The sequence below is a fragment of the Vulpes lagopus genome, chromosome 7 (assembly GCF_018345385.1).
Source record: "Vulpes lagopus strain Blue_001 chromosome 7, ASM1834538v1, whole genome shotgun sequence".
Classification (NCBI taxonomy): Eukaryota; Metazoa; Chordata; class Mammalia; order Carnivora; family Canidae; genus Vulpes; species Vulpes lagopus.
The window spans coordinates 74,900,034-74,914,408 of NC_054830.1; the positions used below are offsets into that span (position 1 = coordinate 74,900,034).

A 14,375-nucleotide genomic window follows, 5' to 3' on the forward strand; every position below is an offset into this window, starting at 1 on the left:
CTCTCTCTCTCTCTCTCTGTGTGACTATCATAAAAAAGTAATAATAATAAAATCTTAAAAAAAAAAAGAACCCGTGATATACAATAATGTATGGTTATTGACTGGAGTTACTTTTGATCTCAGAAGCAAGAATAAAGGAAGTTAAAAGAAGAATATTAAGTGCAACAACTTAAAGGATCAAGTTAAAGAAGAGTACTAAGAATATGTTTCTGTTGAGAGATGAGTGCTTTGTTTACCCTTTGAGAGATTCAGCATAGTTTTAGTCTGTAAGTATCCTGACTTATATTAACATCTCTGTCCCAAGTTAATGTCCTATTTCCACCTAATCCTACAATACAAATAGGTTCACAAATATCACCAGAAAATAAATCAAATAATAGTTGTTCATCTAAACTACCAAGTGATGTTTGTTAGGTGAAACTCAAGGATCAGTCAACCATATATTTGGCTAAAAATCAGAATGCTCATAATACCCAACAGACTATATAGATAGCTAAGGTTATTTCAAGAAGTAGAAGATAGAAATATTGTTGCACTGATTCAAAGGAGGTGTTTAAACACATACGTAATAAAACTACATTTTTGCTAATATAAGTAGTGGTTTACCTCAAGTGCTGATGGTTTTCACAGTCAATTAAGTGGCTCAACATGCATGTTCCCCCCATACTCAGCCAAATAGATCTCATAACATAAGAACATGCTACAGCTGGTCCTTGGGATATAAAGATGATCTAGGCAATTACCCAGAAGGGAATCTTGGGACACTTATTTTTCAGCAATTTACATTGTCATATTTAAAATCCAATCTTTAGGATAAAAAACAACTCATCAGATGCCTTATCTCTTTGAGAAGGCAGAAATAATATCTTTGGCAAATCAACATCTTATTTTGAGACAACCTAGAGTCACTAGCTTTTTCTTTTTTGCATCACATGATTCCAAATTTCCTAAAATTTCCATGTCTTTGTCTCCTCTAAAGCAAACATTATAGAGAGTAAGATACAGTGGGGAAGGGGTATAAGGTATTTAACCAAGAAGATGCTGGAGAAGCATTTGTTGGTACAAACTTGGAGCATCTCAATAAAATCATTCATGACCAAAAGAAATAGCACACTAAACAAGCTCTCAATACTCCACTAAAGAAAAATGCCCCGTGGAAATAGTCAATTATAATTTTTTCTTTATTGTGCTGCAAGGCAAAAGTCCATCAACTAACATCATCTGTAAACCAATTGGTTTGTTGTTCCCTGAAACATGATATTTATTTTTGAAAAACAATCTAGGGACACCTGGGTGGTTCAGTTGGTTAAACATCTGCCTTTAGCTCAGGTCATGATCTTGGGGTCCTGGGACTGAGCCCCATATGAGGCTCCCTGCTTAGCAAGGAGAATGCTTCTCCCTCTCCCTCTGCCTGAGCTCCTGCTCTCTCTCTCATTCATGTGCACCCATTCAAATATATAAAATCTTAAAAAAAACCAATCCAATTAAAATGCCACATTAATAATTAATACATTAAGTTACCACTGAAAATAAGAAGAATATAATAAAACACAATTCTTTTTTTACCTCATAGATGAACCTTCTCATTCTATGGCTTCTTGTTCAAGGAACACTTTGCATAATCAATTCTTTACAAATATTTGTGCTATCAAAGTTTGTCAAATAATTTCACAAAAGAATCCAAATTCTCAGCATAAAGACTACTCTTATTTCAATCTGTCCCTAAAGGCAAAAAACACACATACCTCAACAAAGATAAAACATGGGATGATGGAATGACTCCGTTGAGTGTTGTTTCCTACAGCCATTTCTTACACCATGTAGGAAGGCTGCGCCGCCTGCAACCGTCTCCAGGCTGAAATAGAAAGAGGTAGCATGGAGTAAGAACCACATGGTTAGCAGTCCCTTGCGTATTTACATAAAAATATCAGCTACACTCCAGATAAATAAGCTGTATACAAAACAATGCGAATAGTCATCTGTAGTATAGTCAAGTCAGAGTAGTCATCATTCTAGGGAAAAGAAACAAATACTAGCCATGAACAGTCTTAGAGTCCAAAGGACAGATGGGGAGCTCCTGTGCACAAACCTATAGCAAAAAGAATTCTAATCACCTGCGACTGCACAGTGCTTTACCCCAGGAGACTTCCTTCATGTCACAAAAGGCAGTTTCTGCTATAAAACATTTGTTGTCCATCCTGCATGATCTCCTGTCTGTGCCTGACTCTTTTGTTTGTTTGGTTGGTTTCTGCCCTTGCCTCTGCCTTGGTGCTGACATTTAGTTTAGTTTAGTTTTTTTTTTTTTTTTTAAGATTTTATTTATTTATTCACGAGACAGAGAGAGAGAGAGAGAGAGAGAGAATGAGAGAGGCAGAGACACAGGCAGAGGGAGAAGCAGGCTCCATGCAGGGAGACCAACGTGGGACTCCATCCCAGTTCTCCAGAATCAGGCCCTGGGCTGAAGGTGGCGCTAAACCTATGAGCCACCTGGGCTGCCCCTGACATTTAGTATTGAGGCACTAATCCCTGACTTCTTTCCCAGACTACTCTTTTGCCCTTGCTCCCTTGACTACATGGCTATTAACATTTTGGATTAATATATCACTGATCCCTCTAACTGAGATCCCTCAGCTGTGTGTGTGCGTGTGCATGTGTGCACATGTGCATGTGTGTGTGTGCACGTGTGTGTGTCTCAAACACAAAACACTGATACCATAATAAGATCTCTTAATTTATAAGAATCGAGGATCTAAGGCAACAGTAGATTTTGAAAGTATTTGTTGAGTATCTGACTTTGAACCTCAAATATTCCTGCATTAGATTTTTTTTTTTAAAGAAGAATCAAAATTAACCAAACAATCAAGTAGAGGTTTTAGGCTCTCAAAGCCAGGTGAAAAATAATTTTCCACTACACCTTTTATTCTCCAACCGAAGCAACACTTAATGTGTTTCCAGGATCTGCTCTCATAGTTCTGATTTTTGTCTTTAATTCCGGGTCTCCAGGATCACAACCTGGGCCGAAGGCGGTGCTAAACTGCTGAGCCACCCAGGCTACTCAATATATAGTTTCTTGATCTAGACTCTTTGACTTAGCACAATGTTTTTGAGGTTTATTCATGTCATAATGTACATATCAGTAATTTTTCCTTTTTATTGCTGAATAGTATTCCATTGTAAATCTATAGCACCTTCACCAATTGGTGGAAATGTAGGTTGTTTCCAATTTTTGCTGAATCCAATATTAAGTAGTGTCCAATATTGTGGGTAATGATGCTAAGAACATCTGTGTATAAGTCTTATGTAGCTATATGTTTTCATTTCTCATGGTTAGATACCTAAGAGTATAATTGCTGGGTCATATGCTAAATTATGTTTAAGAGAACTGTGGAAGTGTTTTCCAAAGTGGTTGTGTCATTTGACATTGACACCAGCACCATAAGAGAATTCCCATTTCTCCATATCCTAACATTTTTCTTTTTTTTTTTTTAAGATTTTATTTATTCATTCATGAGAGACACAGAGATAGAGAGAGGCAGAGACACAGGCAGAGGGAGAAGCAGACTCCACGCAGGGAGCCTGATGTGGGACTCGATCCTGGGACTCCTGGATCAGGCCCTGGGCCGAAGGCAGGCGCTAAACCGCTGAGCCACCCAGGCATCCCATATCCTAACATTTTTATTGCCTCTTTTATTATAGTCACTTTATGGTTATGAGAGGATATCTCATTGTGGATTTCATTTCATAATAACAAATGATATTGAACATCTTTTCATGTACTTATTAGCCATTCTTAAATCTTATTCTGTGAAATATCTATTCAAAATTTTCAGGTTTTTTTTTTAAGATTTTATTTATTGATTCATAAGAAACACACAGAGAGAGAGAGAGGCAGAGACACAGGCAGAGGGAGAAGCAGGCTCCATGCAGGGAGCCTGACATGGGACTAGATCCCGGGTCTCTAGGATCACACCCTAGGCTGAAGGTGGCGCTAAACCACTGAGCCACAGGGGCTGCCCAGAATTTTCAGTTTTTTGATTGGGTTGTTTATCTTACTATTTTCAAGGTACAAGAGTTCCCTTATATTCTGATTACAAGCCTCTTATCAGATATGTATTTTGTCTTTTGACTATTAATGTGACTTGGTATAGACTCCTTTAGGTTTATTCTGTTTTGGAGATTTCTCGCTACTTGAATCTGTGGGTTTATGTTTTTTTCCCCAAGTCTGGGAAAAGTTTCAGCCATTATTCCTGGAATACTTTTCAACATGCACTCTCATTTCCCGGAGACTCTAATGACCTGAATATTAGATCTTTTACTTCAGTCTATCATGTTTTTGAGACTAATTTTTTACCCCTCAGTCTATTTTCTCTGTTTTCAGATTAGGTATTTTACTATACTATCTTCAAGTTCACTGATTCTTTCCTCTGTCATCTTCATTATGATATTGAGCTAAGTTCACTCACTGAGCTTTTTATTTCAGTTGTATTTTTTAATTCTAAAATTTCCATTTGCTTTTTCTTTACCTTTTCTATTTCTTTGTTGAGATTATTTTTTCATTTGCTCCAGCATGTTTGTAATTGTTTATTGAAGCATTTTTATGATGACTGCTTAAAAATTCTTGTCAGATAATTCTAGCATCTATGTCATCTGGGTATTGGTGTTTATTGGTCTTAATTCAGTTTGAGATCTTCCCTATTCTTGGTAAGAAGAGTGATTTTTGATTGAAACCTTGGGTTGTTACATTAGAAGGCTCAAGATCTTGTTTAAACCTTGTGTTTTATCATACCTCCTCTGATACTCCTCTAGTAGGTATGGGGAATATTCTCTTGTTATTGGCATGTGAAGGAGGAAATCCAGGTTCTCTACATGGTCTTCTGTGACACTTGGTTGGGGAAGGGCCCCTTTGATAGAAATGGAATTCAGGGCCTCCACTAATATTCTGTATGGGAGTAGGAGAGGTACTTCTTTCTTTACATCTCCCCATATGGCTTCCATGGATAATGTGGGAAGGTGGCCTTGTGATGGCTATGTAGGGGTAAAACTCCTGCTTTTCCATTAGCCCCTTCTAATACCACCCCAGTGAGGAGGAAGTAGGGATGTCTCAGTACTGCCTAGTAGGGGTGAGAGTCTAGGCTCCCCACATGTTCTCCTCTGACACTGGGAAGGGGGTAACTACTTATTACTGCCCTGCATAAAGTCATGTTCTGGCTCCCACTTGGCTTTCTCTGACATGACCTTAATAGAAACATGAGGCAACCTCCTTATAGCCTGCTAAGGGTAGAAGTTCAGAGTCTCCACTTGGCCTTCAACAGCCCAACAGTAGAGATGGGACTGTAGTTTTTTTTGTGTGTGTGTGGTGTTTGGCTGGAGTTAAGGGGTTATTTTCTAAAAATTTTGGTCTTCCAAAACTTTTTTGACCCCTTGGACAGAGCTATGCTTGGGGCTATTTTGTGTGAGTACTGGTGTCCTTGGGGTTGCCAGATTCTCCAACAACCAGTCTGAGAGAGGACACAAAGAGGAAATACTGGGAACTCACTATTGTGTTGTTTGTGTGCTGAGGTTCCTGTACAGTCTCCCTTTCCCTTCTACCTCTCAGTTTCCTTATGTTTTTTTTATACATAACATCTACGATTTTTAGTTGTTTTTAGAGGGAGGAACAATGAAAAGTACATCTTACCCCATCCTCCCAGAAACAGACGTCAGCAGAATCTTTTTGAAAGAGTATCATATACATCAGTGAACAAGATTCTTGTACAGCCCAGCCTTGCTGTGTTCTCATTAATTTGAGTTTCTTAGTGCCCAGTTTCAAAATATCAGAACAAATCTTTTTTTTCTTTCTTTCTTTCTTTCTTTCTTTTCTTTTCTTTTCTTTTCTTTTTCTTTTCTTTTCTTTTCTTTTCTTTTCTTTTCTTTTCTTTTCTTTCTTTCTTTCTCTCTGTCTCTCTCTCTGTCCCTCTCTCTCTCTCTTTCATTCATACCAAATTCATGCCAGGTATCCCATTAGGTATAACTAGAAGAAATGAACTGTTCAGATACCCCATATTCAAGGGGCTGACAGCTATCTAGAAGACACTGGAAAACAAACATAAGAACAAGTATAACAATGGGTTAGAGGTACAAACATAAAAGGAAGTAAGAAAAGGGTGCTTGAGCGGCTCAGTTGGTTAAGCATCCTACTCCTGATTTTGGCTCTGGTCATGATCCTAGGGTTGTCAGATTGAGCCCCACATTGGGCTACATGCTGGATGAGGAATCTACTTAAGGGTCTCTTTCCCTCTGTCCCTCTCTGCTACCCCTCCCCCGCTCACACATGTTAGCACTCTCTCTCTAAACCAAAAATAAAAGGAAATAAGAGGGATAATGGCAGCTCAAATGAATAATCTTGGGGTCAGGGATCTCTTATACATCAGTTATATTATACATTAATATTTTATATACTAGGCACAGTACCTAGGATCCGCAATACTTTTAGGGGCCTATGCAAAGGTTTTAATCTTCTAAAACCAGAAAATGGACTTCTAGGCAGAAAAAAATTTAATATATATTATTAAATTCAGTTTTATACCATTCAATTGTAAAATGTAGATTTTGATTTTTTTAAATATTGAAAGGGGTCCCCAAGGCAAACTTGCTTAGAGTCCACAAAAGTAATAATGCGGCCCTAGTTGAGACAAAGTTAAGGAACAGTTTCTTAGAAGAGACGGTATTCAAGTTGATTAAAATAAATGTAGAGGAGGATGAGAGAAGCATTTCTGCTAATGGGAGTAGCAAGAGCATAGGTTCCAAAGATATGAATCAGCCTAACAGGTTTGAGAAACTAAAAGCAAACACCAGATCAAACGTATGAAAATCAGAATGAGCTACCAAAAACGTACGCACATGTAACTCTGTATTATGCACAAACTCTTGCCAGTAGAGTACTTCAAGAATAAGAAATACAAGATGGTCCATTTCCATATCAGATAAGAACATAGGGAAAAGGGGGAATATTGACAGAGAGTGCTGTTTACCTGGTAATACATTCAGACAGAGCTACTGTTTCTAGGCAGCTAAGTATATAATAAATCAGAATTATCCAATGAAGGGATCAATAATTTCTCATATGTTTCCACTGATTTTTTTCCATTTAATTTCCTCTTGTTTATGAGAAGTGTTACAATTCCTAATCAACTCAGGACAAATTCAAAAATAATTACTGATTATAGAATATCTGTTTTGGTGATTCTGAAAATGGATGGTGATGAAGCATGGTTACAGCTGGATGGGGATAAACTTCACTTTTAAGTTTTGCAAAGTTGGCAGCTTTGCAGCTGACCAGGCAAGGAAGCTACAAAGAACAAAAATATCCTTGAGAAATAGGCACCATGACTCAGTGGGCCTTTCTGCCTGCTTTGATGAGAATCTAAAATGGCCAATAGCCAGTGGCCAAAATCACAGCCTGTGGTCATTCTCAGTAGCCTAGAGTCTATTATTTTAGGGAACCTGGAGCTTCCTCTTTTGACAGAGACCATTTTGAGCTAATTTTGCTAAAAATGTCAGGGCTCCCATCAAAGTTAGGATGATGTGAATTAATGGAGTTCACTAAAACAAAAATCTAAACAACATATGGACAACAACAGCAAGGACACCAAAAATGGTACCCTTCTGAGGAAGCCAAGAATTCTTCACTCTAAGGCCATGTTGATTTAGGACAGTGTTTCTGAATCCTGTCACTGTTGATATTGCTGGTCCAGGGGCTGTCCTGAGCATTGTTAGATGTTTAGTTATATCCCTGGTTTCTAGCCATGAGGTGCCAACAGTAGCAACCCCCTTCTCAAATCATTGACAACTAAAAAGGTTTACAGACATTGTCAGACATCGTCTTCAAGAGGATGTGGGGGAGGGATAGCCTCTAGGGGAGAACCACTAATTAAGGAGATTTGAAACCAGAGATGTTAGAACATGAGAATTTTTGAGGTGGTGAAGAACTTCCTTCACCTGGGATAAAGACCACAGTTTTGCCCAAGGGGATAAACCTACTCCTGCTTAGTACCCAACAGAAGGAATTTTGGAATTTTTTAAGCTTATTACCATATGGCATGGGATTGTGAAAAGGGAGTGCTGAAAACAAGCTTAAGCAACCTTAAAATAGCTCTGGAGGGATTTTGCTTCTAGCTAAAAGAAAGTAACTGAGACTGGATTTCATGCCTGACAACTAAAATATACAGACAAAAATAAATGGACAATGGTATTCAAGGCATTGGACATAGAGCAATAAAGGGCAGTGACCCCTAAAAGATGAGAACAAACAGAGGTGAGCCCTATGACTGTCCTAGCTTATTGCCTGTAGAGTCTTCAGGCCATGGTAGAGAAGGGGAACCCAAAGAAGTGGCCAGTGGTCTCCCTGAATAAACAGAGATGAGAATGGGGAGGGAGCCCAAGCAACTGGAGTTCACAAGGCAGAGTACAGAGAAGAGAACAACGCAGAGAGAGAGAGACAGCCAGTTGCTCTGCAGAGGATCCTTTTTGAGTCTTTAGCAGACCTCTGATGAGCATGAATGGAAAATACCCAAGGCCTAAGAGAAACCATCCAGAGGGATTAGAGCAAATAATCACCAGGGCTCACACATGGCCAAGAATACTTCCTATTCCCACCAACCAAGACAGACTCCCAATTCACCAGACAGCAGGTAGAGGGACTTCAGTGTTGGTTAATTAATAACCAGTATGAAAACATTTCTTATCCAGGAACCACAAGTGGCACTGAGAAGTACTCCTTATAGAGTATTATTATTTTTTCTTTCTTTCATTTGTCTGTTACAGAAAACTAAATATTTATTGAGATTCTGGGCCACTGAGCGGTATGCTTTCTCCAGGTATCAGGGGGCCACAGAAGCAAGAATGTGTGGCAGCACAATCCATAACCCAGGTCATGTCAAAGGCATCTCTGACATGAGTTTTACAACATTGAACATAGTGGAACTTTCTAGAAATTCCTCAAAATTAGGTTTGTGTAAGATTAAAATAAGATTAGGTCTATCAACAGAGGGGGAAGATAGGGCTTACGTCTATATAACCCAAATCTTAATTGGAGATAAGGGAGGTGCAGAAAAGAAGAAATTAAGGGGTAAGAAACAATGGTTATGAGAATTTCATTTTAATTCCAAAGTACTCAGGGTAAACCATAATCCCCCAATCTAGCTCATCTTTAACACATGTTAAATAGTCATTAATTTCCTTGGTGACATTGAACTACCCCTCACTGTTCTGGATAATTTCTATTCAGTACATTATCTCCAACCAGGATCACAGTTTGCATTTAATTTCCCAAAGCTGGAAAACCCATTTCTTTGCTTGCTTGCTTTCTTCTTTTTAAAGCAACAAAGACAGGAAGGGATAGGAATGAACTGAATTGGTTGTAGGTGAGCACAATACATATTTCATCATAAGATGATGTGTAATTTAGGAATGCACTATTTTAGGCTTTCAAGAGAAATTCTTTACTCTGTTCAGTTTTCGAGATGCCTTTCAAAGTATGTGAGGAATGACGATGTAAAGACCCTACATAATAGGAGAATGGCTTTAGTATTCTCTTTTCTCTATAGTCTCTTCCCTGCATAGTGTCTCACAGCTAGATCCACATCCAGACCTTGAACTAGCCCATACTAAGGCAAAGAGCATAAAACCCACAAACCAGAGAAATCTAGAGTGAAGTTAAACTTTACAAAATCCCACAATTTAGAGGCCTTATGAAAACTAAACTATTCTTGAGTGACTTTTCATACCCCAAAATAATTCCAGGTTCCCTCGGGGCTCCCATACTATGTAGCCTGGTCCATATGACCAGTTGTCAATTTTGTCCTTACTTCTTAAATCTGATGAATTACCCTCCTGGTACCTCAGTCTCTCTCCAGGCCTGTATTCCTGCCTGGACCTCACTCAGTGACCACCATTCATCTTGGTGGGTGCTTTGAACTTGCCAGTATGCCTGGTTCATACTTCAGCCCTATGCCTGAATGGCTACTCTGCAAGACAGCCCCTCCCCCTTGTCACCAGAGTATCATTGGACATGTAGGGTCCCTGCTGGTGGACCTCTCACTACTGAAACAGAGGCTGCCTGACTCATGTCTGAGCTTGCTCTAGGTTTTTGATTCTGTCAAATATCTCCAGTCTCATTTTGTAACAATATCTACTCTGTGCCCATTCCTAGCCCTTCTATACTCTAACCACTCAGTTTCTGCCACATGCCGAGGTCTTTCTTGCTTCTGGGTCTTCTCACACACTGCCTCACAGAGCACTCTTCCTTCCTCCATATTGCCTAGTAAATGTCTTCCCATCATTCAATGAAATGCCATTTTCAATGGGAAAGTGTCCTTAACTGCCCTGATGGGTTCAGTTCTATTATGTATATTTCTCATACTCCAGTATTTATTGGATAATTCTTTAATGTCTGTCCCACCTTTAGACTGATGATCAGCTTTGTTCCATGTGGCCAGGGCCATGTTTGCTGGTCTTGCTCAACACTGTAACCTTAGCACCTTGTACTGCGTGTGGCACATAACTATATAGTAAATGTTGATGCCAACTATGCGCCTAAGCTGCTCAGCTGCAATGTTTGGTTTCAAATCTACCCTAAGTCAGTTCTTTAGCTCTTCATCCTAACTAGGTCTTAGGTCAATCCTTTCTAGGTTTTGCATGAACTCAACAACATGGTACTAATGTAGGTCTTAGGTCAATCCCTTCTGCCCACTCCAACTAGCTAAGACCAACTATACCTACACCCAAAGAACAATAAAAAATAAAGTGATTTTGAAGTCCTAGAAATCAAAATGTAAACCAGAAAATATTTCAAAATGTAAAATCAAAAGGGGGGAAATTATTCCATTGAATTATGGGTCTTTGTTTAGAAAATATCACTGTAAAATAAAATCACTTTATACAGCTGCTTTTAAAAGGTGTATACCTTAATTAAATATAACAAAAGTTAGAAGTTAAATTGGAAAAAGAGAGCACCAAAGTCCACCTAAAAAGTGAGCCATCTCTGTTAGAGACTAGTCTCTTAAAATCAACAAGAAACACAAGGATAATGTAAGCACAAAGCTCAGCAGGCGACATGAAGCAGCTGGGAGGAAAGCAGAGAGCATGCTAATGTCTAAATGGTTGATTGGAAGAGATACCCGGATGGCCTTATGGGTCACCACCAGAAGAACTGCTTAATAGGAAAACGATGCCCAGACAAGCAGGGTGTTGCTCTCATTTCTTTTCATATTGTTGATATTGTTTTACCTCTAACTTTCCACCAGAAAACAAAAATAGCTGAAAAAAGTAACAGGGCATAAAGAGCTTTTCTTCATTATAAAGTAGTGAGCTAATGTTTCCTTTAGTAAAATCGAAGGTTGGAAGGAAATGAGTTTGATGCTCAGTTAAACTGAAACTCTGAAGCACTGGAGCAAGAACAAGAAGTATGCACACAGGGACACAGAGGGACAGGGACACACACACACACAAACACACATGGGTTTGGACATCAGGAAAGTTTCAGGAAAAGTTGTGCTCAAAGTCTGGGGAAAAAAACAAGTAGAGAATATGTTGTAATTGTTCTTAGCTGAAGAGTAGTGAATGTGATTCTTTTTTTTTTTTAATTTTATTTATTTATGATAGGCACACAGTGAGAGAGAGAGAAGCAGAGACATAGGCAGAGGGAGAAGCAGGCTCCATGCACCGGGAGCCCGACGTGGGATTCGATCCCGGGTCTCCAGGATCGCGCCCCGGGCCAAAGGCAGGCGCCAAACCGCTGCGCCACCCAGGGATCCTGTGAATGTGATTCTTAAACTTGAGTATTTGCATTCTCTCACATCTGGCTATGATTATAAAATTTCAATGTAATTACAGTTATCAATAACAAAATTATAATGATGTCACCTTGATCTATGTTATAGGACTATGTCAAAGGTAAAGAATTGTTTCATTGTGGTCACTCACATCCTTCCAGTGAAAAATGCCCACTGATAAGGTTTAAGATGAACTTGTATCAGGTTAAAGTCTATTTTAGAAAAGATCTGGTATTCCTAGTATCATGATGCTTTTTACTAAACTATTTTGAAGACAGGCGTTGAGGAGAAGGTGCCATTTTGTCTATTCACCCACCAATAGGCTTTATTAGGTACCCACTAACTATAAGCCCTTAGGCTTTGGGTTGATGTAAATATGAATCAAACAGTCATTGACAGGAGGTAGCTCACAACCTTGTAAGAATATAAATGCACACAAATTCAGAGTCTATTAGAAATGCAGATGATGAGAATTCATAGGAAGGAGAAATTACTTCCATGGAGGATATCTGCAGTGTGGCTGTTAGGACAGGCAAGTACGAACAGGCCTAGGAGATATATTTCCAGAGTTTAGAATGAGCAAAATATAGAGCAGAACAGCTCAAACTATATCCATGGTATGGAATTACGGTTAGATAAGTCTGGCCAGCACAAAGAAGGCACCAAGAAAATAGCACTAGGCAATGCTAGAAGATTAGGACTGGGTTGCTGAATGCCAACCTAAAGATTTTAGAGCCTCCACATATCCTTTGGCTTATAGGATATAAGATGGATGGTGGTGGGTGAACGCTGGAGGTAGGGAGACCTATTAGTGATCACGGTCTTCTAGTTGAGATGGGATTAGATCCATGCAAGAGCTAGCTTCAATCCAGTTTCTATACTTTTGAAATGAACAGGGAGGAGAGGGAGATAGGAGCTCCTGTTTATATGTGGATCTCTCTGCAGTGGCCTAGAAGGGAATTTGTTAAATGTTAAGGTCAGAGGGACCAGACTGGCCTTTCAGACTTCCTAGTCATTCCCTTTGAATTCTGTTCTGGTTTGCATCTTCAGGGGCACAGTGGTTTCTAATGATCCAAGCAATGGAATCACTAATTAAGGGGAGAGAAAAGAAGCAGCAGATCAAGTTCAAGGTGAGAACTTCCTGGAGAAGAGAGAAAATAGACTAGAATTCTAAAGAAGCTGCACGGGAAAGTCTTTTGGGGGTGTGGTGTTTCCAGGATATTAGACAGCCCTTTATGGTCTTGCCTGCAGGGATGTATGTCACAAGCTGTTCTGAGCAGTGGGAAGTCTGTGATACTGTTGTTCTGCCAAGCAAGGCTGCATTTTCCAATTTAAAGCTAAGCTGCCCAGGAGCCAAGCTGTTTGTTTTTCAGAAGAGAAGACAGGAAGAGAGACAGAGACAGAGAGAGGGAGAGAATATGACTCTGTGTGTGAGAGACAGACAGAGACAAAGAATCAGAAAGACAGAGGGATCCATGAGTTAAGATACCAGATCGGTCCTCATGCCAACTCTCTGGAACAGAGTGGTTTTATATTTGTCATTAGATTCTCAATCTTTGGGCACTCTCAGAAAGCACTGCCAAAAGTCCCTACGCCCTCATGACAGGGTAATTAATTAGCTCTGTTGGACCCTGTTGGGTTCTCACAGGAGACAGGAAATAGAAGCGAGAGGAATTCCCTCTCACCAAGGGTGGTTTCAGAGGATTAGACAACACTGGCGGGAGCCTAGATTTGCCCCCAGTCAGGGGAGGATTTACACAGTCAGGAGAGGATCGCATTAAGTCAGTGACAGGATCAACCTTAGAATTTCGCATGAGAATATGATATTGCCCTCTAGTCTCCTTGATAAACATCTATGGAGAACTTGCTATTGCAAGCCAGGTTTTATAAGGTTAAGGGCATTATGGTTTTGCTTTTTACAATTAACACTATAATACTTCTTGAGTAATGTGCATATGATATGGAGATACACTGATCCTTCTTTACTACTGCAGCCCACCTACCTCATCAAGCATTCCTCCCCTCCAGGTACTAACTGACCCCGACCCTGCTTAGCTTCCGAGATCAGAGGATATCAGGTACATTCAGGGTAGGCATGGCTGTAGACTCATCTGGCATTCCTGATTCTCCTCACCTTGTATCTACTTTCTCTTTTGTCGATACCACTTACCATGTAACGTATTATTTAATTTACTGTGTTTATTATCTTTCTCCAACTGTCAGAATGTGTTCCACAACTCCTTATAATTTTGTACCCCAAGCTGTCTCTTATAATTATTTAATGTCGCCTTTCCAAGTGAGGTGGAAAAACATTGTCTCTCTAAACCTAACATAGTTTAGGGGGCCAGGAAAATCTCCCCTGGAGAAGGGATCTCTGGATGCTGAGGAGTGAAGATGGTGGGTGGGGACCGTACTCCTGTCAAAGGCAATAGCTTATGGGAAGTTCCCAAGATGGGAGAAGGTACAGCCATGTGGCTGAAACATAAAGAGCACAGGCAAGGGGACCCGTAGTAAGGCTGGGGAAGAGAAGGCTCAGGTGATACAGGGCTAGGTAGGCCATGTTAA

At 39.7% G+C, this 14,375-nt stretch overlaps 1 protein-coding gene across 1 annotated transcript in view; it reads right to left on the bottom strand.

Moving 5' to 3' along the window:
- Positions 1-14,375, bottom strand: part of PLPPR1 (phospholipid phosphatase related 1) — a 258,906-nt gene that overhangs the window by 114,928 nt on the left and 129,603 nt on the right. Inside the window, exon 2 of the mRNA XM_041760585.1 lies at positions 1,746-1,855. Coding sequence (XP_041616519.1) covers positions 1,746-1,808 — 63 coding nt within the window. The 5' untranslated portion in view covers positions 1,809-1,855. The remainder of the gene's footprint in view (positions 1-1,745; positions 1,856-14,375) is intronic.